This window comes from Ammospiza caudacuta, chromosome 17 (genome assembly GCF_027887145.1).
Source record: "Ammospiza caudacuta isolate bAmmCau1 chromosome 17, bAmmCau1.pri, whole genome shotgun sequence".
Taxonomy (NCBI): Eukaryota; Metazoa; Chordata; class Aves; order Passeriformes; family Passerellidae; genus Ammospiza; species Ammospiza caudacuta.
The window spans coordinates 15,040,132-15,065,992 of NC_080609.1; the positions used below are offsets into that span (position 1 = coordinate 15,040,132).

Consider the following 25,861-nt stretch of genomic DNA (forward strand, 5'->3'; position numbering starts at 1 on the left):
GAGCTTGTGCTGTTGGAGAAGCCTTTGGCCCCCCAAACAAGCCTGGGCTGAGGTGTTGGGGTGAGCCCACTGGCAGAAATGGCTCAGGCAAGGAGCATCTGGAGCAGGGAGCTCTGATTTCCCTGAGGGATGAGCAGGCACTCATGCCCTCTCACACCATCCCTGCCACTCTCTGCAGCACCTGCCATGGCCAATAGTTGTATTTTTCTGCCTGATTCAGATGGAGCCTGGAGCCTCAAAGCTTCCCAGCAATTTTCCCTCGCGCTGATTCTCAAGTGTATAATCAAAACAATTTGGGGGCTGCTGGTCGGGTGCCAAGGGGCGGACACGACTGCTGCTGTGAAAACCTCTCTGCCTGGCATTCTGCACAGCCCTGGGGCTCAGGTGCTTTGGGAAGGGCTCTGGAGGAGCCAGGGAAGGCAGGGCTGGGCTGGGGGGTTCAGCAAAGCAGCCCCTGAAATGCTCCCATCAGCAAACATACCTGGGGCTACTTGCTCTTCACTCCCTTCTGCTTCCTCCGATAGATCTCCTCTGTGAAAGGCCTGGAGTTGGCAGGATGGGAATGTGGGGAGAGAGGGGGGCAAAAGAAGGGAGGAAGAATTAAAATCCAGGCTACTGAGTGCTCACCTTCGGGCCTACAGAATTTCTCCTGCACAGGTTGGCACAGCCTGGCTGTTCCTGTGCCGTGGCAATCCTGGTTTCACCTCTCCGGATGGTGGAGCAGCTACAGGAACCATCCCTGTGCCAAGCAGGACAAGCTCAGCACACACCCAGAGTGCCCCTCATGCAGACCATGGCTCTGTGCATCTCCTCCTCCCTTGCAAACACAAAAGAGCTTTCCCTGCTGAAGTACAACTGCTGCTTCTGGGAGTTATTTTGTGCTGCTCCATCCTGTGCTGCTGGCTGGGCTATTGTAGTGCAAAGCAGCAGAGAAGCCCATCCAAGGAACTACAAAATGCAAGGGCTTCTTTTAGGGGGCTCTTGTGAAGACACAATGAGTCCTCTCACTGCCTTCCTTATTGTTCTTCTATAGACAGAATCTGGCACCCAAAAGGAAAAAAAAAAGCCTCATTTTGATAAAAATAAAAAAAACACACAAATGTTCCTAGAACTCAGCAAATAGCTTCGGAGTGGAATGTGCCCATTATCAAAACAATTGAAAAAAATTCCTCTGTTTTCCTTTTTCCTCGCTGAATTAGTTGGAAAAAAAACATTTCTACTTGTGCAGTTCTCTGAAACCTCGAGAGTTAAAGCTGGTAGAAATAATTAGAAGCTCTCCAGTTGTGCACAGCTACTCACCCCTCGTACAGCACAGCAATTGTGTAGGAAATTGCCACTACAGCTGTCAGCAAAAGGCCAGCTGGGCTGGCGTGCCTGTTTTGAAAGAGAAGGAAAAGATCAGGTAAGTACAGGGGCTTATGCAAGACCTGGTTGAGAAAGTGAAATGAGACACTGGGCTGCAGAGAGCTCTCACTTGCTCATTAAACAGAAGCAAACAAAAGGGTTGGGGTTTTTTTTTGTGCTTAATGTTAACTGTTTTAGACAGATGTTACTTGGCAAAGGCTCTTCCCCACCCTCCTTCAGCGACTTCTTTTAAGTCTGATCCCTGCAAGTCTCTGCTGTGAGAGCTCCTGCTTTGATGCTAAATCCTGAGATTATGGGGCTGTTTGGGGGCTGAGCAGCTGCTGACACACAGCTGCAGCTCCTGTGCTCTGAGGGACATGGCTGGTGTCCCAAAAAGCTGAGCCACCCGGGGTACAGGGGACACCAGGCAGCCAGAGCAGTGAGGGGCACCACACACATGGGAAGGGATGGGAAGGGATGGGATGGGATGGGATGGGATGGGATGGGATGGGATGGGATGGGATGGGATGGGATGGGATGGGATGGGATGGGATGGGAAGGGATGGGAAGGGATGGGAAGGTCCATTCCTGCACTGGGACTGGGTGCTGCAGGCTTGGTTCACTTTTGAACCCATTTCAAGGTGTTTCAGGAATGTGTCCTCCAGCCAGATGCCACCAGGCACAGCACAGGGCACTGATGCCACCTCTGCTCCTCACTGTGTGGTTATGGGGAGAGATGAACAAGAACTGAGCACACAATGGAGAGGGCTGCTCCTTTTAGCAGAGGCTTGGGGACCAAAAATCCTCATCACCTCCTGCACTGAAGAGAGATGTCACAGAATCCTAATCATGGAATGGCTTTGACTGGAAAGGATCTCAAACCTCCTCTCATCCCACCCCTGCCATGGGCAGGAACACTTTCCACAGTCCCAGCCTGATCCAAACCCTGTCCAGCCTGGCCTTGCACATTTCCCCACCAAGAACCAGCTAAATATTTGCTGACAGCCAGCTCTCACCCCTCTCAGAGCTGCCACCAGCAGTTAAATGCAATCACCAGGGTCCTAATTAAGGGGGACAATTCAGATAACCTTTAAAGTTTCTTCCAACCCAAACCACTCTGTGATTTTATGAGGATAAACATCCCACAAGCCTGGTGCAAGGTGACTTGTGCTGCTGGGAAAACACAGCTGCAGAGAGACTGAACTACCTAAACCTCACACTGGAGCCACTTTCAGGTGCCACCCAGCCTGCAGAGACACCCACAAATCTCCACTTTTGCACCGTTTTCATTCTGCAATAACTTTTCCCCTCATTAGGAAGCTTCGGGCAACTTCCTTCCCTCCCAAGCCCCTGCTATTACATGCTTAGTCATGTCTCCTTCTTGATTCCTATCAGAGAGAACAAATTTACATGATTGTTTGTTGACAGCAAGACCTCTAATTGCATCATTTGGCTGCAGCTCCAGCTCTGATTTACACAGCCTGTTGCTGTGAGTTAGAACAGTCCCCTACCAGAGGCACACAAAGCTGTCCCCACGGTGAATGCTCCATTTGTCTGCCAGGAGAAATGAGGCTGCTCAGCACAGGTGATGAGCAGCATTTGGGTGAACTGTTCCTGTCCTCTTACGAGCCTGACCTACATATTGGGCCACATCTGATTGCAGCAGCAGTGATGAATCAGCCAGGAAGGGTTTGCTGTCCTGCCAGGACTTTGTTTTGGGTGGGAAGTCTGTCTGTCTGTCCCCAGCCTTGCTGCAGATCCCCATGGCTGAGGGCTGTCACCTCCACTTGATGCTTTTAAGGCTGGGCTGGAGTGAGAGGACAGGCTGATGTGTTTTCACCCTTCTGGATGGGGTGGATCAATCCTTTGGGTTCTGATGCCATAAGGAGTGTGATGATCACAAAGACAGGACAGATGTGCTCTGTGTTTCAGGCCTGGCCAGAATCAGAAAGCTGCAGCATTCCTCCAGCATCCTCCTGCTGCCACCAGGATGGGACATCAGCTCTGGCCTCTGAAGGAGACACCTGACATCCTCTGAAAGCCCTGGGACCTCAGGAGAAGGCATGGATCCCCAAAAATCAGCCAATGGAGGGAGTGCAGAGAAGGGAGCAGAGCTGGGGATGGGTCTGGAGCAGCTGAGGGAGATGGGGGAGCTCAGCCTGGAGAAAAGCCCTGGGACCTCAGGAGAAAGCATGGATCCCCAAAAATCAGCCAATGGAGGGAGTGCAGAGAAGGGAGCAGAGCTGGGGATGGGTCTGGAGCAGCTGAGGGAGATGGGGGAGCTCAGCCTGGAGAAAAGGAGGCTCAGGGGGGACCTTCTCACTCTCTCCAGCCCCCTGGCAGAAGGGTGAAGCCAGGGATACAACAAACAGGAAAAGAGGAAATGGCCTCAAGGTGCCCCACAGGAGGTTTAGGTTGGATAATGGGAAAATTTCTCCCCTGGAAGTGCTGTCAAGGCCTGGCCCAGGGCAGTGGTGGAGCCACCATCTCTGGAGGCATCTAAAAGCCATGTAAATAATGTGGCATTTGGGGACATGTTTTAGTGCTGATCATGGCAGTGCTGGGTTAATGCTTGGGCTCGATGATCTTATCACTCTTTTCCAACCAAAACGATTCTGTGGCTGTCTGAACTGAGGTCCCAGGGAGGAGAAACAGCCAAAACCACCGTGAGCAGGGCTGTGCTGAGCTCCCCCCAGGCAGGTGGGTGGGGTGTTGGTGCCACTCTGCACAGCTCCAGCAATTTGTTCACAGCAATTATTTGTCACGCCTCGCTGGCCTTAATGGTGGCAGCTTTTAACGAGAAAAAGGAGGCAATCACTGCTGTCCTGAGCTGCCTGCAGCTGCTCCTGCCCAGAACTGTGCTGGGAGAGCTCAAGGAGAGGCGTGAGGAAGGGATTCTGAGAGAGAAACAGCTCAGGAGGTTGCAGCGGATTCTGCGAAGGTTTTAGGAAGCAGTTTGATGCTGATTTTAAAACAAATAAAGATCTCATTGTAATTCCTCCTGGTCAAATCCCTACTTCTGTGCTGCTGTGGGGGGATTCATCCTGCCCCAGCTCTGCCCCGCTCCCCACAGCAATATAAACATTTCCCACAGCAACATAAACATTTCCAGGGTGCTGCTGCAGACCCTGTGGCCAACAGCACTGCCTCCCTTTGGCATTTAAACCCTGCGCCCTTCCCCAGGATTTAAACCCCATCCAGTGCCAGGAAGGGAAGCAGGCTCATGCAGCCAGCCCTGACAGCACCTGGGGGGATTTCAGGAGCAGAACTAACAGCAACAAGGCTCAGTGGAGACAGGAGAGAAACCATCAGCTTTACTTATTACCAGGGGCTGCACACATGGCTGGAAAAGTGACCAGAACGTGGCAAAGCACTTCATTTTTCCCACCCAAGCAGAGGAGAGGTGGTCACAGTGCAAAACACCCAGTGATAACAGCCTGCATCACTCCATGGGCTCCTGAAGTAACACAGCCAGGGTTTTTGTTTTTTTTTTGTTTTTTTTTTCTCCTGGGCAAATAAATAAAATGTGATATTAAATGAGAACCACATCAAACTTGTTAGACTGAATAGAGTCTATTGCTCATTTGCTGCTAAATTACAGCCTATTCATTTCCTCCTAAGCAGGCTATTAAGCTGTGCTGGAGCACACAAGGAGTGTTTCGGAAGTGTTTTCACCGTGGGCTGGGGGAAAAGGGTGGCTTGGCTTGTTTTGCCTTTTTCAGAGTAATTGCAGGGTCACACTGCTCCCCAGCAGCAGTGCCCTGCCCCTGCAGAGTGACACCCTGCATGAATTTGGCCCTGGGTGTTGATTTTTCCACGTGCAGAGCCTGCCAAGGACCGTGTTCACTGCAGAGCATTTGCTGATCCCCCTCTCCCCCAGCACTTGGCCGCTGTTTATTTTTCTCCAACAAACGCTGCGAGTGTTTCGAGGCAGCACAAGATTTTCCACGCACCAAAACAGCCAGGGAGGCAGAAGTCAGGGCAGGCTGCACCTTCCCTGCCATCCCAGAGTGTCTTTTTGGCCCCAAATGCACCCTGGCCCCCCATGCCCTGCCAAGAGACCCCAGAGTGACCCTACAAGCAGAGGTGTGTGCAGGGGCTGGTACTCACATGAGGGACCAGCCCAGGTAAATGGCTGTGCTGCCCCAGTACATGGGGTTGTCCAGGATGCTGAAGGGGAAGCTGGTCACTTTTTCCTCCATCAGGATGCCAAAGTAATCACCTGAGAGCAAGCAGAGAGAGGCTCTGGTTAGGCTCCGCGAAATTGGGATTCATGGGGGGTTTTGGCACATCGATACCCTCCCTGTGCAGGAATTCACAGCAAAAGGTTTCAGCACTGACTTCCAGGCTGAGGAAACGGCAACAAAAACCTGTTTTTTTGCTTACTCTGTTTGTTGTTTACTCTGTGCCTATCAGCTTTTCCAGGAATGGTTCTTTGCCCACAAAAGGCTCCTGCATTGCAATGAGGTTGTGGCAGCCACGTCCCTCAACAGGACACATCTCTGGAGGTCCCAAGTGGTTAATTCTGGATTTCTCATTTGTAAAATTGCCTGTCAAATGCCACTCCACGAGGAAGCAAGTGCATGGGATCAAATCCATTCGATGTGAAAATAAACCCAGTGCTGTGAAATGGTGTTTGGAGCTGTTTTCATCATGACCAGCACAACCAAATGCCCTCATCCATAATGTCACTCTTATCTCATAGTTCAGAGAATTTCTCAGAATTTCAGAAAATAGCACCTCTGCCTACAAAACACTCAGTTATTGGCACAATGATGATGATGATAATGGGTGATTGTCATCTGTAATGAGGAAAGCTTTCAGAACTGTCAGCATCCAACCAGCTCCCCATCTACCTTGGAGTAATCCTTCCACCCTCCTGAAAGGAGCTTGGGAAAGAAATGACAGGGAGATGTGCAGCTTGTGAGCAACATTTCAGAGGGGCAAAGGGCCAGGATGCAGATCTCTGCTTCTGTTGGTCTTACAAGTGAGACCACAAAGCACCACACCTACATGACTTTTAAATCCCTCCACTGCCCTGGGCACCCTGTGACAATCCCTTTGGTGAAGAATTTTTTCCTGACATCAAATGTCAACATCCCATGGTCCAATTTGAGGTCATTTCCTCTGTCCCTGGGCCTGGGAGCAGAGCCTGGCCCCTCTCTGGCTCTCCCCTCCTGTCAGGGAGTTGTGAAAAGCCAAAAGTTCCCCCTGAACCTCATTTTCTCCAAGCTGAGCCCCTCCCAGCTCTTTCAGCTCCTCCTGGTGCTGCAGCCCCTTGCCCAGCTGTGTTCCATCCCTGCTCCATGTCCACAAGCAGTGGTCCATGAGGAGCAGCCTGTCCCTGAGCCACCAGCCCAGGCTGAGCTCCCAATTCTGCTGCCAGCCCTTCCCTGACCTTGGGCAAGGCTCCTCTGGCCCTCCAGGTGCTATTGTGCACTGATCATAACATCAGTCTTTCTCAGAGCACAGAGGGAGGTGAGGATTAATGTATGGTGAGAAAGTGCTCACAAATCCAGATGAAAGGCATTACAGGAGTGCAAACTATTCAAGGTTATTATTATTACCTGGATCGTGGTGTAATTTCTTTGACCTCACATGGTGCTAAAACATTTATTTCTGAGGATAAACAGCCCCTGCCCAATTACACAATGCTTTTGGGTTTTAACTGCAGGCCACTAAGTGAGATAATTGCCTTGTATTCATACTATATGTTCTCACAGTTACTTGGCAATACATCTCCGAGATTGTTCTGGTAGAAAGAACACATCACCCCCTGCCACAGCCCCATTCTGTGCTTTCTTATGTGTCAAAATGCTCCATTCTCCCCTGCCCACCCTCGCCCTTGAGCTGACCACCTCATTCCCCACATGGCCCTGGCACTGAGGAGGTTCCCACAGAGCCCTGGCTCCGTGGGGCTGGCAGGGGATTCTCAGTGCCCAGCACTGGTGGGGCTGTGCAAGCCTCCAGGCAGGCTCCCCACGAGCAGCAGCACACAGGCAGCTCCCCAGGAGCTTTCCCAGTGTAATCTCTGCCTCTAAACCTGCACAGGTCAATGAACATGACCACCAGAGAGGTGGTTTCCATGTGTTTATGCTCAGAGAGGTGCTCAGGGACAGGACTGTGTGTGGTGCTGCACAGCATCACCCTGGGCATCTCCTGTGCCTCCACTGAGCCCTCAAATCAGGAATCAGCTCCTTGCCAAGCTGAGGCACTTTGGCACTTAAAAGGAGCTGTTTTTTCCTGGTGGTTTGTGCAGACATCTCACAGCTCAGGGAGGGATCACAGCAGCAAAAAGCCACTCTGCAAGGTCCCTCAGAATGCCTGGAGCCTGGGCTGGAGCACCACCTCTGCCTCACTCCAGAGAGCTGTCAGCTTCTCCAGGCCCAGCAACACTTTGGCAAAGCCAGATTGACTTGAAATCTTGGTCAGTGCTGGGAGAAATGTCACTGGGGTATGAGGGCATGAGCAGATGGGCTCAGACAGGCAAAGCAGCCTTGAGATAAGCCCTCAGCGCTGTGGTTTTTGGGAAACAGGGCAAAAAAAGAGGGTGCTGAAGTGATGCCTGAATCCCAGTGAGGGCACAGCATGGGGAGAGGGCACCAGGGGTGGCTCTGCCAGGGACAGGGGCCACATCCAGCTGCTGCCAACAGCACCTGGAGCTGGTGCTGCTGTGCTGGAGATGGGGTGGCACAGCCAGGCTGCTGGAGAAGGGTGACTCACACAGCTCCCACTGTACCACTGAGCCCACATGAGAGAGACAAAGTGCTCTGCAGCTGCTCCAAAGCCTAATGTGCTGTAAGGAAGGAATTCAACAGGAAGCCCTGTGCCCTGCCTGGTTCAGCTGTCACTGCTGTAGAAAAACCCACAAAGGGTCAAATCCAGCTGCAGTAATTTTTGAAGTGCCTGTTGTCAGAGGCTCTCTCAAAACTTCTCTTCAGCTCAGATGTCAGCAATGAGAAGAAGGTGAATTCCTCTCCTTGCCAAAGCAGTGCAGCCCTTTGCCGTGTGGAGTCCTTGCTCCTCCTGCAGCACCAGGGCAGCACTGAAATCCTGCAAGGATGTTGGAAATACCAGTCCTGAGAGAGTCCTGAGCAGGAAAATATCCCAGATGAGATCCTCAGAGACCTGCAGACCTGCTGTTTTCCTCTTTGCCAGGCAACAAACCACACTGAGGGCCATTCTCCATTACGAGTTTGCTGACTTGGACTCATGGGGTCCAAGTGGAGTGGAGTGGAGAAGCTGTTACCAATCCAAGGATGGATCCTCTGTGGGGCTCCAGCTGGGGCATGGCTCAGTCCTGCAGAGGTCCTGAGCCAGCCTGGCTGCACTGGCATGTGTGGCATGTGTGGCATGTGTGGCATGTCCCCAGCCTGACTCAGCTCTGCCCTGGTGCCCGTCATGCCCTGCTAGCAGAGAGAGCTGCTCCTTGCTGTGTGAGTCCAGGGCAGGGAGGATGGAGCAGAAATGCCTTATATGGACCCCAAGCACCCACCTCTGCCCTGCCCCAGGGGATACAGATCTGAGGGCCAGGGCCCTCTCACCTCTTACGCTGAGCCTGACTCACTTGTTTGCTTTTTCCCAGCGGTTCAAGGCCAGTGGATGCTCCTGGTGGGATGAATCAGGCTTTACGTAAACAACCCCAGATCTGGCTGAACTTCAGGAGCATTCAAGCAGCTCTTGCTGACGGGTACTCCTGTGCCTGGCCCTTCTGGACATGTCTCCAGAGGCACAGCATCACTTCAGGGGCTGCTGGGGGCTTTGGAGGATGCTGAGGGACAGGGGTGGGACGGGCTGCACACAGAGGGTGAGGGCAGATGTTTAGGAGTGCTGAGCTCTATTTCTGGCAGCAGGATTTTGGCCAACTCAACACATTTCTTTGCAACTCCACTTGAAACCAGGAAGGCTTATTACATCCCTCTCTTCTTCCTAGCGACGCCACAGGAGCTAATTGAATTTGGTTTGTAAAGCACTTGCAAAAGCACAGCCTAAATGAGGTGTCAAAGCTGGGGCTGTGATTATTTCAGCCAGCAGGAGCTGCCCCTTTCCTTGGATATTTATTGTTCCTGTCTCTACTTTATTTTTATGAATTCCACACATACTGGCATGTTTTCAAAGTCAACAATGCTAACAGAATTATGCTCTAAATGTGAAAGCAGGCACAGTGGAAAATGCCTTCTGCCATAAAGCGGGAGATAAAAGGATCTGTCAACGAACATCAGGTTTATTGCGGAGGGGAGAGCAAACAACATCCTGCTCCAGCACGTGTGATGAGCAGGTGGGTGCTTGGAGCTGCTGGACAGCTCACACATGCTGTGCCAGTGCCACTTGTGAGGTCTGGAATTTGGGGTCCCTTTCTGGAGGGTGTTTGGGCTGGCAGATGAGCAGCTGTGCTCCAAACCTGCAGGTGTGATGCTGGAGGTGATGGGATTTGCTGTATAAAACCACTGTGCCATCCCCTCTGTGCTAACAGCAGGGTTGGGTCCTGCTTTGGTATCATAATGACAAATCTAACAAGGACAAGGAAAGTCCTGCAGGACTCTGCCCTAGCAGGAGATCCCTGCAAGGATTAAATGCACTTTCTGGTAAAGCTGCTGGATTTTCAGTGCTTACCTAGGAAGGTCCCAGTGAATCCCAGTGCTAAGAAGCTGGAGGTGACAAACAAGGTCCCTACAGCCGAGATGGCCAAGCCTGAGTAGTAGGTCCAGTGGCAGTCCCAGCCCTCCAGCTTCGGCTGGCTCTTCATGGCTTCTGTGAAGCTGTTGGGGACACAACAAGGGCTGTTAAAAGCAGCAATTCATAATTAACATCACTCATGTCTCCCTGGGAGATGTGCAGCTTTGGGAAGCTGCTGAGGAGGTCCCCTCTTCAGATCCCTTTTTCCTACTCAACCTCCCAATGGGAGAAGCAATCAGCTGAAGACTGTGAGGAGCCAGGGCTTGACCTGGGGCAGCTATTTCTACTCACAACCCTTGCTCACACCTGGAAATACCACTCCCACTGACTTGTGATACCAAATGCTTTGCCTTATTCACCAAATCCCATTTTTCATCCTGACTGAGAGCTCTGGGACAGACGCCCTTGCAAATGCTGGAGGCTGCGATGCCTGGAAGGGCTGGGAACAATTGGCTGGATTATCTCGTGCTCCCACCCCCGTTCCCCTCCATCAAAATATTTTGCAGCTTTCATGTGTGAGCCACGTGCCCAGGAGTGATTCACGGCTGGAGCTGACAGTCAGGGGGAGGATTGGAACAGCAAAAGGAAAATACGAGAGACGAGGCGTCCTCGAGTGTGAGCACAGCTCCTCCCTCCCAGGCTGGGGCAGGCATTCCAGGTCTGGCCTTCCAAATACTCAATTTATGATTGGAATAATGGTGAGCCCTCCCTTCAGCCCCTGAGCTCTGCCCAGGGCAGGGCTTGGCAGGCTCAGCGTGGCACACGGCTCCCACACGAAGGCATGGTGACAAAGGAGACAACGCTGCGATTAAAAAACACCATTAATAACACGAGAGGAGGTAACAGACCCACAGAGCTCTACACAGTGTTTCTCCACATGTTGTTGACACATGAGGTAGGAAACTTTGAGCCTTTTTTTAATGAGCACCCTGGAGGCTGAAATTCAAGTGGAATAACAGCTCTGCTGCGCCTCTGGCCACCACTGTCTGTCAGGGCCAGGAGTTATTCCTGCCCACAGTCCCAGGCTCCTCAGATGGAAAGGGCTTCCATAATGCTACCTGCAGGGCTTTTTTCCCTGGTGTCCATCTTCCCTAAGCCCTGCAAACCTCTGGATTTTCCCTGTTGCCCAAATAAAAGCCAGAAGAGACAGTCCTGCCTGCATGGCTGAAGGCCAGGCAGCTGGAACCACATCTTTCAAAGGACTGATGGCAAGTTCATGCACCAAGCAAGCCCAGGATAATACTTGACTCTGTGGTTTAGAAACCTGGATGATATCCTTTGTTCACTTTGAGCTTGCTCCCACTAGGCTTTCTATTGTTGAGGAGTTTTTAGGAGCCCAGAACAAGACATTCAATCATCAGTTTGGATTGGAGCAAGGAAACAAAACATGGAATAAATGTAATACACTCAGAAGCGAGCAAAACCACAGCATCTGGGTGATTTACACCCTGGAAATTACAGGGAAATTCCTTTTCCCAGGAGCCAAGCACAGACAGAGGAACAGCAGCGTGGCCCCAGGCAATGCAGGCACAGTCCCCAGGGCTGGCCCTCCTCCAGTGCCCAGCACAGCTCCCTGTGCTCACCAGGCTCACACTGCCTTGGCTCAAAATCATTTCTGATGGGAAGACACAAATCTGGCTGCACAGGGAAGCAGCAGCACCTGCAGAACCCTTTGCATCACCTCCATGGTGGTTATTTTTAAATGACACAAGTGTCCTCTACGAAGAAGCCAAAAAATCTGTGTCCCTGCCACCAGCACTGGCTGGGTTTGGGAGGAAAGCAATGCCCCTGAAGGGATGTGCCTTTCTGCCCGAGGAATCCTGGCCTGGATGCGCACTCCAAACACACCCTGGCAACCCTGGGGATGCTCTGCAGCTCTTTTCTCACACAGAGGAGGATGTGCTTTTCACAGCATGAGGGTTTGGCTCCACATCTGGCCAGAACCCATCCAGAAGGCACCAGCACCAGGGAGGATTTCTGATCCTCAGGGAGGCAAGCCTGGACAGCAATGCTGTGCTGGAACCCACCTGGATGCCAGGCACTGGCAAAGAGATGGCAAAGCAGAAAGAGGTACAGCAAGAGCAAAGCCCTCAGAGCCTGCTTCTTGCTCTGGATGAGCTGGATCCACACCCTGTCACATCCTTGGGGCTCCTCTGTCCCATGCTGATGACCTGACTCGGTCTCGGAACATTGAACAAAGGTGGCTTCAAGAACACAAACTGGCTGGCTGGGAATCAGCACTGGAAGTTTTGCAACCAGCACATGGTTTGGTTTGTTTTGGCAAAGCTGTCTCTCCTGCTCCAGATGATCCCATCCTTCCTCTCCATGGTCGGATAGGCCTGCATTAGTTATTCTCATCAGCATGTCTTGCTCAGTTCCCTGATGTCTGGCTTACAGCTAGGGAGGGAGGTGTTTGCAGGGAGATAATGGACTGCCTTTCCCTCTAGGAATGGTTTATATCTTCCTAAACACACTCTGTATTTGCATTAAACATGATGCGCTCAGGAGTTTTCAGAATTGGTAAATAAACCTTTTAAGCATTTATGATGCTGGGCCGTGACAAGCAGCACGGAGCCATCAATTATTGCAGCATCCACCAGGGTGAGGGAGCCTCCCTGGCAGGGAAGGACAAGGTTTGGGGGCATTTCCCTTGCTAGGGAGCTGGTCTCCTGAAATATGACATATTTCAGTCTGTCATGAAACCAGTCCCTTCTTCATGTGCCTGTGAGTCACGTTGGTGACAACATTTATTTCAGGCTCAGGACAAGGCAGCAGCACAGCTCAGCATCCAAGGGACATCAATTAGAGCCAGGCTTTGTCCCAGTACATGGAACTGCATTCTGTGCTGAGCTGAGCCATTGCCATGGTGAGGAGCATCCCTCCCTCCTCCAGCACAGGGGAGGGTGCCGAGGCTGAGACCTACTTTGGTCACATCCCTGGCTGCTGTCATGAGGATGCCTGTCCCCATGGCAGGGCTTGGAAGATGTCCCCAGCTTTTGAAAAGGGAAAATGGGGCAGTGGGGCTTCCCCTGACACCTCCCCACATTTGCCAGTTTGAAGCATGACACCAGAGGCACACATTCTGCACCAGCTGGGAAAAGCCCAAATCCTTCAACTCTGCTCTGGCCAAACTGGCAGATTTGGCTAATTCCTGCCAGGATAGGAGTAGCCAAGGCAGTGGGAATTGTCCTGCCCACCCTTCCCAAAAACAGAGTGGTGCTTGCTCAGACACTCAGCAGTCTTATCAGTGCTCTGTGGGAATCCCAGGATGGTTTGGGTTGGAAGGGACCTTAAAATCCATCCAGTTCCAAGCCCTGCCATGGGCAGGGACACCCTCCACCATCCCAGGGTGCTCCAAACCCCACCCAGCCTGGCCTTGGACACTTCCAGGGATAGGGAAGCCACAGCTCCTCTGGGCAACCTGTGTATCCTCATAAAACATTTCCTCATAAAAACATTCTTCCTTATATCTAGTCTGAATCTCTCCTCTTTCTGTCTGCCACATAATATACCACACGAACTGGAAAACCACTCAAAGTGGCTCTGCACTATGGGGATGGACATGTCACACCAGTGGGTTCACAGAAGAGAGTGGGAGTGAGGGAAAGGGGCAGCAGATCCTCTGGCTGGGACACGGACAGGACGTGCAGCCAGGTTTGCACAGCAGGTGCTGATTTATTCAACCAGAAAACTCAACGAGTCACAGTCCCAAACACATCCCCAAAGGCCATGTGGAGCAGGAAGAAAACACAGAAATATTGTACCAAAAGAGAAGTTGAGGTTTCTAGGTCTTGTTGAGGGCATCTCCCGGTGGCCCCCACCAAGTGCATTTTGTCATCCCTCTCCTCCAAAGGAGGACAAAGACCTCGTCCAGCAAACTGGGTCGCTGCAGGGAGCAGCCCAGCAGTGCTGCCTGACTGATCCCAAAAACCAGCCTGGAAACTGGGGCTGAGAAGCACAATTGGAGCAGAATTGGGCCAGGGGCCAGCAGGCAGCAAGGAAGCAGCAGTGGAACAGGCAAGCAGGGTTGTGGTGACAAGAGCCACCACTGCAAGGTGCCACAGTCACCGTGTGGGGTGTCTGTCTGTCCCCCACGCTGGAGGTTTTGTTCTTCTTGGCTAAAGGAGGCAACAGGGATAAAAATTACTCAGTGGTGCCCAGCAGCACAAGCTGCAACAAAAGATCTTGTTCATTAGAAAACAGCAACCTCAACAGCACTGAAATCGTCCTGCCGATACCACTGGCAATTGTCAGCCCAGTCATCATCCTCACAGCTTCTTCTGCCAATAATGACTTTGCTTTTCTGACAGCACTGGGGTGTGTGTGTTATTTAGGTCAGCTGGGGGCTGTGGCAGCTTCTCCCCCTGCCTTACATCTGAGCTGTGAGGTTTCCTCATCTGGATGCCGTGGGCAGGAGGTGCTGTTGGCTCCCTGGGGCGTTTCTTGAGCAGGTATCAGATATTTCTGGCACTGTGGCTCACAGGGGGCACCAGCTCTGTCAGGCCATGCTCGATTCCCATCATCAACCTTGGTCACTTCTGCACACAGGGCCCTGTGGTTCTGGGATCAATGCCATTTACAGCACGCTCATTCAGGTGCCAGCTCACAAAATTAAACAGGATTGAGGGTAAGGTGAGAGGCACTACCTGGCAATGACAAACAACCCCTTTTCTGTGTAAAATTCCATCCCAGGGCAGATTTATTTTCCTGGAAGCATCAGCTCCAAGTGAGAAATCCACACAGGAGTCAATATCCAGAGTGTGGCATCAATGCTGGACTTGATGCCAGGCTGCAGATGCCAGGGGCACTGGCTGGCACAGCTTCTGTGGGGCTCACACCGAGACATCCCAACACCTGCAGCCCTCCCAGTCAAGGTGTGCATGCAGGTGTTGCCTTTAAGCTCAGGCAAACATCCTGAGACCCTCCAGGAGGGAGGCTCAGAAGCTCCCTGTGCACCTGCCCAAGGGTGGGGAGGGTGCCAGGGTGTGCCAAAGGCAGTGCAGGGAGGTTTGGAGGCAGTACCAGTGGCTAATTGTGAATAAACTGATGCAGGGAAAGATACCAACAACGTGGTGAGGGAGGAGAGAGAGACAGTGGATGTGAGTTTGGAGGACAGTGAAGGTTGTCACGTCCCATGTCACACAGATAACAGCCACAAACTGCACACAGTTCAAAAGTTCAGGAGTTGTTTTCACAGATTAAAACCTCGGTGATGGAAGTTCCTTGCTTCTTCCAGAAAGAAACTGTAGTAATGAAAATAATCATTGCAGCAAAGCAATTAAGGATGCTTGTCTTGTGCACTTGACTAAGCAGGTCCCCTCTGGTCACAGGTCAGTCTGGATTGCAAGCCAAGGCTGATAATGAAGCTGAGAGCTGGGAAGCGTCTAATTGCTTAATTGAGCACAAAGACATGCCTTTCTTACAAGCAAAGCATCCTTTTGGAGCTGAGCTGGCACGAGAGCCTCAGGGTGCTGGGCTGAGGGAGGACCCCAGCACAGACCCCACGTGGGGTGGGTGGTGATGCAGAAACACATCCTGGCTCCCAGGTGCTGTCAGCTAAAATGCCAACCCACCCCCAAATTCTGTCTGCTCTGCCCTCCTCTCCTCCGCCTCCAGCATGGAGCCTTTCAAAAATTCAGCTGCAAAAAGGAAGGAGGCTTTTAAAACCAAAGGAAACATCCCCTGGGCTCCTCATCGCTCCCTGGCAGCCCCACCCACGTAACAAGTCCCCAGAGCAGGAAAAGAGGAGTTTTAGAGGCTGGATTACAGCACTGGAGGAGGAGGGACCCCTGAGGCTGCCTTTCTGCTCGCTATCAGCAGCCCTCATGCTCTGCACAAGCCACCCTGGCCACCGTGCCAGGCACAGCCCGTGCCAAGGGATGGTCTCCAAGGGGCTGAGGAGCAGAAAACCTGCTCAGAGAACAAAATAAAGGGAAAAGCAAAATAGCAAGAGCAGGTTGGACAGGTCTCTCCCAGCAGCACTGGTCACTGAGATGACAGTGACTGTGTCACACAAAGCCCCTCTGGTCAGTGGAACCCTGGCTGGCCCTGGCTGGTAACACCCTGCAAGGGTAAGGGGCAGGATGAATCCTTGCCAAGCAGCAAAAGCTCCCCAGGCTGGAGCAATGAGCCTTGGGCAGCCCTGGAGGGCTCCCTGAGCTGGGAATGGAGGCAGTGAGGCTCCCAGGTGTGTTTTGGGGTAACTCCAGCAGCTGCTGCTCTGATGATCACCCTGGCACCACCCAATCCTGCCCACAGTTAAGGGCTTGCCCTGCCAGAAGAGCCTGCAAAGCCTGCAAGCCATCGCTCAGGCCAACTTCAGCACCAAGGAAAGGGGAGGGAATCACCCAACCGCGTGGGAACATCTGAGCAAAATAAACTTTCCATTGCAATAATTGGAATTGGAAAGGCTTTGGCCCATCAGGATGGGCTGTCTCACATGTGTGCTGCTGGGGCTGAGCTGCCCCATCCTCCAAAGCCTCTCCTCCAAACCCAAGGTGCAGAGGGGGCTTTTCCAGCCCCTGGATTGACTTTGCTGTTTCCTTCAGGGCCCAACTGTTGTGCTGCACAGGCAGAGCCAAACCCAGTGAGTGCCACAGCCCCCACAGACTCACAGACAGAGCAGAGCCAGCCCTGGTGGGACTCTGCAGGGGCAAAGTGTGGCACAGTGCAAGGACACACGAGGCCACTTTGGCTCTCCCAGCAGCTCCCACTCAGTGCCTTGCTGTGACCTACGAGCCTCATTGACCCAGGAGCCAGCAGGACTGCTGGAAATGAAGATTGTCCCTCCACCAGCTGTGTTTTTAATTAAAGGCAAGTACAAGGCTTTGCATTGCTTCCCAGACAACAAGTGACTATGTAATTTGTGCAAGAGACTGTCGAGACATTCTCCAGCAAAATGCAAGCCTGCTGTGTCACTAAGACATCAGCAGCACACACACATGCCCTCTGCATTCGATTATAGCCTTGCTCACTGCAAGCTTTCTTTCAGTTTCTGCCATCAGCAGTGGCTGGGACAAACACAGAAGGGCAAGGGCAGGTCCTGGTGTCACTTCCAGGAAAGCAGAGCTCTTAAATACATGTGCAAATTCCAACCTGAGAACTCTGCGCCTGGGAAATTACCCAGAGTACTAAACAACCCATTAGCTGTGACCCTGGTATAATTGAACCTGGGAATTTAGTGAGTCTGTCTCTCCTAACAGCAGTGGAGATAAAGCCAAACAGATCACAGACAAATTGCTGGCATTGAGGAAATCTTCTGCAGTAAAACCTCTCTGCTGCACTGGAAACGTTAAAGGACATATTCCCATGGAGAATGGTGTATCAGTCATACAATACTATTAGCTAGCACAGGTAGTGTTTAGAGATAGCAGATAAGAGTTTCAAGAGACTGATTGTTAAGTGCACAGGTAATCCTGCTCTCTTCTGCACAGGAAACTGCGGCTCCTTAAAAGCAGCTTTCATTTTGTTTATGATTTTTACAAGAAAATTAAAAAATTGTGCTGTTACATATGATCCACCCCGTGTAAACAGCCCTGCCACCTGTGCTGCTCACAGGAGAGAGGAAGCATCCCCAGGGAGCAGAGCAAGGTAACCTGTGACACTTAACAACCGGTGAAACCGATGGCTTTGCCATGCTGCTGCATCCCTCATCTTTATTACAAACCCCGGAATAAATCTGCTGCTGCCTGAACTTACCCAACCATGGCAAAGCAATACGCTGGGGTTGGATCTAACACTGCTGAGCAAATGTCCCCTTTCCCCCTCACTCCAGAGGGGCATTTCTGTCCATGGATGTAGAGCAGCAGGATGAGCTCCTTACCAGTGGCTGCGCACACAGTTGAGCAGCAGGATCACAGCCCCCAGGCAGTAACAGGCAGCACGGGGAGAGCCGAAGGTTTGGCTGAGTGCTCGTGTTTTGTGCTCCCATCTGGCTACCTGCAGAGACAAGGGAAAACAAAGTGGGTGGTTGGGGTGCCTGGAACACGCTGCCCCAGGAGCACAAATCCCACAGCCTTGGCCTCGCGCGCTCAGAACGCTTTGTCTGAGTGGCTTCGTGCAAGAAACAAGTGGAGGCCACTGATGGGACGTGGCTGAACCAAGTCTGGGGATGGGAGCTCTTTCTCCCACCTGGGCTAGACCCTGTTTGCATTGCATAAACCCTTGCACACAAGGTCAGCCAGCAACACCAAAAAAAAGAGGCTCAAACGGGCTCAAGAGGCTCAAAAAAAAGAGAAAAAAACAAACCAGAAAATACCCTACACATCAGTTTTAGGGACTACAAGGACATGTCTCCAACAAGGCTGAGAGACTTGCAAAAGCTGTCCCCTGACCATCAGAAACGAGGCCTCTGCTGTGGATCCTAATATTGTTCTCCTGAAAGGAAAACAGATCCCTGAGTAGGGGATGCACCACAGGGATGCTCAGCTCTTATTTTCTGGGCTGTGGCATCTCCCACAACCAGTCTCAGGGACCATGCCTGCAGGAACAATCCCTCCCTCTGCACATCCAGAAAAGTTTGCAAGCTCTCCCTCAAGCTTCCCCAAGACAAGATCTGCCAACTTTGCCCAGAGATCTCCTTCCACTTTAACCAGCTTAGCCTTCATTAGCACTCAGCAATTGTGGCCATTCAGGTTTAGTCTGTGCTCCTCACCCACCCCAGCCGTCAGTGACAGCCCAGGACTCTCACATCCACACACAGCATCCCTGGGGAGCTGTTAGCATCCTCCACAGCACACTTTTCCCTGGTTCCCATGTTCGGCTCCCTGCTCTGCACATGCTGATGGGCCCCTTCCCAAACCGCCCCCACAGATGAGGAGGTGCCCTCTCACCCTGGGGGCTGCTGCATGCAGGTGGTTGGAGCTGCTCCCAAAATCTGCAGAACCAGACCCATCCCAGTCACCAAATCCAGGCCCAGAAGTCCCAGCTGATAAAACCCCTTAGAGCTACTTTATCCTCTACCTTTCCTGCATCCCCGGGAAAGCTGCTGCTATATTTATCGCCCTCTCAGGCTCCACTCTCAGGCACCAAGCTGGAGGTTTGGATCAGACATCAGACCCGAAATTCCAGCCAGGGAGAGAGAGCACACCTGGGCAATGAAGCAGGAAGTGGGAGTCAGCAGAACATCTTGGCACCAATTTGCTTCTCAGACATGGCTGGCACTTGATTAGCTCCAAATGCACTTCACTCCCTCGCACGGAGCCTGGGCAGCTTTCGGGGGCACCTGCAACCCAGCTCTCCATCTACTCTGAATGTATTTGGTAATTTATTGGCTCAATTTGAGCAGAAAAAGGCAGCTTTGCAGGTCTCGCTTTCTTCCCAGGCTGTTGCAGAAGCACAAAGTGCTGCTGGTGGAGGGGGACTGCTGCCTTCAGGAGGGGGGGAACGATGAAAACCTCTGATAAGCAGGGGCACTGATTTCACATGCTGAGAGCTGATTCAATTAGTTATGCAATGATTGCTCTGAAATTACAAATCCACTCATGACAGAGAGAGCTGCTTCACTGCCTTTTTCTGGCTGGTATAAATAGTTTGTATTCTAAATTGAATTTAAAACACCGTGCGTCACGCTGCTGCTAAAATCGGAGCTGCTGTTTGAGTGCTGAGAGAGTGGAAAAAGAAATATAAGGTGCATTACCACCTTTGGAAAGCAAAAAGAAGTGACCATACAGGTGACTTGAGTCACAGATGGAAAAACGCAGCCACGTGCCAGTTATCTGTACCAGCTTCCTAATTCCCTGGAAATTATTCTGGCAGCGTTTGCATGGATGGCAGCTCCTGGCTTGCTCAGGGAGCTTGGAAGAGCTCCTCAGCAGCAGCAGAGCTGAAGGAGAAGGAGAAGGCAGAGCCACTGGGATCAGAGGGAAGAGCTGGTGTGCTCCTGGGAGCCAGGGAGGCGGTCAGTGTAATTACCCTCACCTTCAGAAAGGCACATCTGGGCAGCAATCCCGAAATGAGGGGCCGTGCTCCCGAGCCCTCCAGGCAGCAGCTGCCGCGGCTGCGATGGGATCACTCCCAGCACAGCCCCGCGTGTGCTGCATCACACAGCTGGGACTGAGATGCCAACTCTTATTTGGCTGTCACAGCCTTCAGATGGGACCCCAGGCTCCTTTTCAAGGCCACACAGGAGCCATCCCAAGCAAAGCTGGGAGCCAGAGCGGGGGCTGGAAGCGGCGGCACCCACCGGGCCCTGCGGCGATATTTCAGTAACAATTAATTAGTTCCGGTTCTGGTTCTATTCCTTGAACAGCTAATTAGTTCTGGCTGGGTTCTAATTTTCTAATTTTAGTCATTTTGAGCTAATATTAGCACTCGATCGACCCACAGCTACGCAGCAGCCTTAATGGCTTTATAAAATCGCGAGCTGATGTGTTGTTATTTACTGTGTGATGGATGCAAAATGCTTCCAGCATCTTCCATGGCTGTGTGTGGGACAGAGCAGGGCCGAGACCAGCAGTTTCCCAGGAGGCTGCAGCCATTCCTGGTGTGCTGTTTGCCCTCCCAGCTAAGGTGGGCACTGTGCTGACCATGGGCAAGCCCCACGTCAGGGCTGTGTGTCCTGGAAAAGCAGAGAGAGGAGCATTTTTATTTTTCTTCCAACTCAAGTTGGGAAATGGAGTTAATACAAAATTTCCTGACTTACCCAAGGGTCAAAGCAATAGAAAAAAATCCCCTTCCTAAGCTCCCAGAACTCTGCATTCACTTTAGGATACTTGGTGAGGGCTGCAAGTAATTTTTATAATGTTTCCCCCAATGCTCGTTATTGAAATAAATCAAGGAGCGGATGTGGCTGCAAAGCCAGGGATGCTCTTGGGTCCCATGTTCTGCCTTTGGCAGGCCATTCTGGGGGCAGGCTCAGCTGGCTGATGTTCCCAGGGAATTGCTTCCTCCTAGACGTAAATTTGGGGCTGATTTCTACGTAACCGATCCAAGACATTTCCCCAACCACTCGGGCAAGTGCGTAAACAAAAATGAAAGCACAGGCACACATCCCCAGTGCCTGCCCTGATGGAAAATGGAAATGCTCTGCATTTCCTTCTCCCTTTTTTTTTGGGTAGGCAAACCACGAGCCACCTCGTGAAAGGCCACAAATAACCATTCAAAAAGCAATTTCATCTCAGGAGCTGCCGCGGCAGCGATCAACGGGAAATGCTCTTTCCAGCTCTGTGTGCATGGCAGACCACGGCCTCTCATTAATATTTAGTATTTGTTTGAAGGAAATTGATTCTTTTTGTCTGCCATCCAGGGAAGCTGCCTCCTGAACATGCTACATTTTAATTGCTCAGTGCCAGCTCTGAATTAGAGCCTTTGTGCTGTTTCATGTGACTCCATTGCTATATCTGGCTCGCCCCAGAGGTGGGCAAGGAAACCAGATAGCCCAAAGGCTCAGGACAAAGGGACACCTTGCATCTCAATGCAAATCAGTCATTTTATGTCCTCACATTGCCCCATCACCATGGTACCCAAAGAAAAACGTGCAGGGACTGATGAATTTAGCCTTGTGGCACTCCTGGGAGGCTGGGATGGATTAGCAGCTCCTTTCAAACCAAGGGAAACTGAGGCACAGGAGGATTGAGGTGAAAGTCTGCTTCCCAGCTCTCCAGGGAGCAGGGTAGAGGGGCTGGGTCTACATCCTGCAAAATCCCATCATCCACCCAGGGAGATGCTCTGCACATTTCCTGGGGATGCCCTTGCCCTGGACAAACTGTTGGCATGGAAATATTCAGTGTCCAAGTCTGGGACAGAGAAAAGATGACAGTGAACAGGATGTCCTCCCTTTACATACCCATCTCACAGTATTTGACAGCATGAAGGATTTTCCCCCATCCCATGGGGTCTAGGAACCTTGCTAGGGGGTTCTTAAGTCAGAAATTCCATGAAAAGTCCAGAGGAAGAACAATGAGCTCTCCAGGGCACATCTGAGCCCCAGTCCCAAGAGGATGCAAGTTCATAGAGCAAATCCTGGATATATGGATGATCCAGCCCCAGCTCAATAAAAACCTTCAGACAAAACTGACCTGAACAAACTGATTGTCATAGAACCACTGAGTGGTTTGGGTTGGAAGGGACCTTAAACTCATCTCATTCCACCCCCTGCCACGGGCAGGAACACCTTCCACTATCCCAGGCTGCTCCAACCTGGCCTTGGACACTCCCAGGGATGGGGCAGCCACAGCTTCTCTGGGCAACATGTGCCAGGGCTTCATCATCCTTATAGCAAGGAATTTCTTCCAACAGAATAAATTTCTCCTTCAGCCTGACCTCTCCTAGGCCAGCCATGAGGTAAGTTCTCCCCTGGGGTGCTAGGGCAGGAGAATCCCTCACTCTGGGCTTAGGTGGCTCCATGTGAGCATCTCCCACTGGGAAAGACATGCCCCAGCTGGCTCCTGACCTGCTGAAAGAGCAGGAAACCTGATATTACCCTTACTGCACCCACAGAGACCAGAGGCATCGACCTGCTCCTGTTACAAAAAATCCATTTTTCCCTCTCTGATTCCCTGTAATCCCTCATTAAAGCATAAGGACATTCTCTGCTCTCTGTCACTGCTTGGATGCTGGAAAACAACCCTGCTCACAGATATTACATTTATTTAAAGAAAGGGAGGAAAAAGATAGACCTGAGCACCCAGGGCCTGGTTGTGGTGCAGGCAGGGAAGCAGAGCTGGAAATGCAAGCACTGGGGCTGGCTGACCTTTGCCAAATGCCAGAGCAGCCAGCCCTTCTGGCTGTCCCAAGGGGCTGGGGAGGAAATGAGTATGGCCTGACCTTATCCCTCCTAGTTTGGGGCTGGAGCCCCACTGCAGCCAGCAGCACCCAGAGCACACAGAGCAGTGCCCAAGGGGAGCACCAACAGCACCAGGGGGACACTGTGGCCACCCTGACAGCCTGCATCCCTCCTAGGTGAGAGAAACTCTGTGTTTCCAGGAGGTTGCAAAGCTTAGGAGAGACAGGAGGGGAACCTGCAGGGCTGCTCCTGGGGAGGATCGTGCATGGGCACCCCATGGGATGTGTGGGGGCTGCTCCTGCAGCTCACCAGGACAGCACTGAGCCCCTGGCACAGCAATGACACCACCTGAGGCTGGCATGTGCCCATGTGCAGCCACATCAGCACCAGGCTCAGGCTTTCCAAAGGCATGTGCAGAAAATGCCCCGGGGACCTGCGTGCCACTGGCAGCAGGAACATGATTAGCAGGAGCTCTGGGCAGCAAGGCAGGAGGAAAAGAACAGAACAAACCACGGTTTTAATTTGTACAAGCTGGTAATTATAGTTGCTATCTGTCTGAAATCTCTATTGAGTTTATTTAAATATGTTCTCCGTGAAGGCCATTCAGACAGGAATTATCAAGGTGTTGCAGCAGAGGAGATAATGCCATGCAGTTTTCAACAGATCAAGGGCTGATTAGGAGGAATTAATTAGCTGCTTAAACAGTCCTTGACTCGCTGCAGCAATTAGCTGTCACCTCCCTGCAGTCACGTTCCCAGCACAGCGGTGCCTCCGATGCAAAGCACAAAACTCCTTCCCTGAGGGCTGGTGGGAGCACCAGGCCGGCCCAGGTGGGCACATGGCCCTGGGAAGGGGTGCTCAGCCCACAGGAGCCCCAAAGACACCCCGTGGGCAAGGCAAGGGGAGTTGGGCTGTGGGGACTCCTGTGTGCCCACCCCAGTGCCCATCGCTGGTCAGTGATTCCCAACATGGGCACCATTGGGTGCATTCCCTCCTCCAGCCTTCAGCAGGCCAGTCCCTGAGGCATTCCCCACCCAGCACCTCTTCTGGGCTGGGAACCACCCAGCAGATCATCCAGCAGCCCTTATCCCCCCTGATGTCCCTTTGGTGGGGTGGGAGCATCACCCCTCACCTCTGCAAGCACTAAACCATGGAAAGCTGGCCCTGCAGAGCTGCAGGCTGAGCCACCCCCACTGGACACTGCCCAGGAGGAGAAGCTGGCACTTGGGGTGACCAGGAGACCACCATGAGGCTCTGAGCCCCTCCTGCCAGCACAGTGCCTTGCAGGAGCTGCCAAGCTCCTCCAGCATCCCAGTGGGCTCCACTTTGCTCCCTGCCTGCACTAGGAAAAACTGTGGCAGCTTTGGATCACCTGATGCAGATGCTGAGTTACTTCTCTGAAGGTTTCTCGACTCACAGGCTCTCCATTACAGAGAGCCATCAGATGGTAATGCAGCCTGAAAGCTTTTTAGCAAATGATTAAAGCCTTGTGAAGCTCCCCCACCAAGTACTGGAGCAGCAGCTTCCAGTTCATGCAATTAAAACACTGAACTGATATGAGAAGAGACAAGCAGCATCTTAATGGTTTCATGTGAGCTGTGAGGCAAACCAGGCTGAGGACTGTGTCCGTGGAGCTTATAATGGTAATACCCCAAGAAAAGATGTACCCAGAGATGGTTTGATGGCAAGGAACAGGTGCTGGGGACAACAGGTGACAGTCTGAGCCCACGCAGGTGGAGGCAGAGCATGGCAGAGCCTGGAGGCTCCAAGCACACCCTGGTTTGAGGGCTGGCAAGTGTCCCAGGAGACGGGGACAGGCTGGCCCATCCAGATCTCCCCAGGAAGCTGCACCAGTTGAGTTTTTCCCCTTTGCCACTCCCTCACTGGTGTGATGGCAGTAAGAGCTGTGAGGGAGCACAGCTGAGCAGCACAGCTCAGCCCCTCCACGCCTGCCAAGGGCTCTCGGTTTGGAAAGGAAAGCGTCCATTTGACGCAAGGAGGATTTTTCCATTGCCTTTCACTGGCTCTGGATGGGGGGTTTGTTGTTTGTTCCAGCCAAAAGAAACAGGAGAGGGATTTTGGAGAGACAGGGCGATGTGTGGCCTGGCCGTGCAAGGACACTGAGGTGAGGAACAGCCAGCTGGAACACTGGGGCTGCACACCCAGGTGACAAAGAGCTGCACAGAGGGAAAAACCACATGTCTGCAGGCTCTCACAGCAGAACATGGGGTTTGGAACACACAAAGGGCTGCAAAAAAAAAGGAGAACATCCAAGTGCTGAAGGAGAGAACTACCTAGAAGCAGAGAGCAGGGTGGGCTGCCCTCCAAAACCAAAAAGCTGAAGTGAGATGAGACAGCATGACAAACCCTCACTGTCTACAGTCCCCATCATCCAAACCAGCAAGTTAAAACGATGAAACATAAGCTGGAGTGGCTCTTGTAGTGACTCTGTCCTCATGAATGCCGCCAGTGAGGTCAACAGGGTCCAGTCTGAGCACTTTGACACAGGGAGAAGAATAAAGCAACTCCACTTGTAGAGAAGCGGAAGGACACTGAAGTAACCCAGCCTGCCTCCACCACTTTGAGCCTAAAACACAACCCTCCCTGCACCCATGCCTGGTGAAAGTAATTGGACTGAAACAGCACAGGTCACCTCAGCTAACAGCCTTGAGCTGGGGAAACAAAACAAGTCTGCAGGTAAACAGATAAGGGTTTCATAAAGACTAGGTACACTTTACCTCAGAGTTATCCCTCCAGATTACCTCCACACGAGCCTTTACCTTGAATCCACTCATGATAAAGAGTGAGATAAAAAATTTCATTTCTCTAATAGTGTTTATGTGATTTGTCCAAGTAGGATCTCATTAGCTGGCTGCAATGAAAACAAGCCCTTGCTTAGTGTATGCCAAGGCAGCCTGGGTCCATGGATGTTCCATGAGCCACATCCTCTCCTCTTCAATAAAAACAAAAATGACACAGAATATGGGCTGTATTTGCTAGCAATTTCCAACACAAAATCTGAACAGTTTCTCCTCAAAGCAAAGAGCTCATGATTTATGTCCAAAGAGCTGGAAGCTGAAGGCAGGTGATTTCAATAACCCAGAACGAGCTTTGTTA

At 51.9% G+C, this 25,861-nt stretch overlaps 1 protein-coding gene across 2 annotated transcripts in view; it reads right to left on the reverse strand.

Annotated features, from left to right (window-relative positions):
- The window catches only part of PEMT (phosphatidylethanolamine N-methyltransferase), a 41,947-nt gene that overhangs the window by 1,869 nt on the left and 14,217 nt on the right, over positions 1-25,861 (reverse strand). For both annotated transcript variants that reach the window (XM_058816022.1, XM_058816019.1), the window contains exons 3-7: positions 17,843-17,958; positions 9,958-10,103; positions 5,455-5,566; positions 1,300-1,374; positions 482-542 (exon numbers count right to left, since the gene is read on the reverse strand). In XM_058816022.1, coding sequence (XP_058672005.1) covers positions 488-542; positions 1,300-1,374; positions 5,455-5,566; positions 9,958-10,103; positions 17,843-17,958 — 504 coding nt within the window. In that variant the 3' untranslated portion in view covers positions 482-487. The remainder of the gene's footprint in view (positions 1-481; positions 543-1,299; positions 1,375-5,454; positions 5,567-9,957; positions 10,104-17,842; positions 17,959-25,861) is intronic.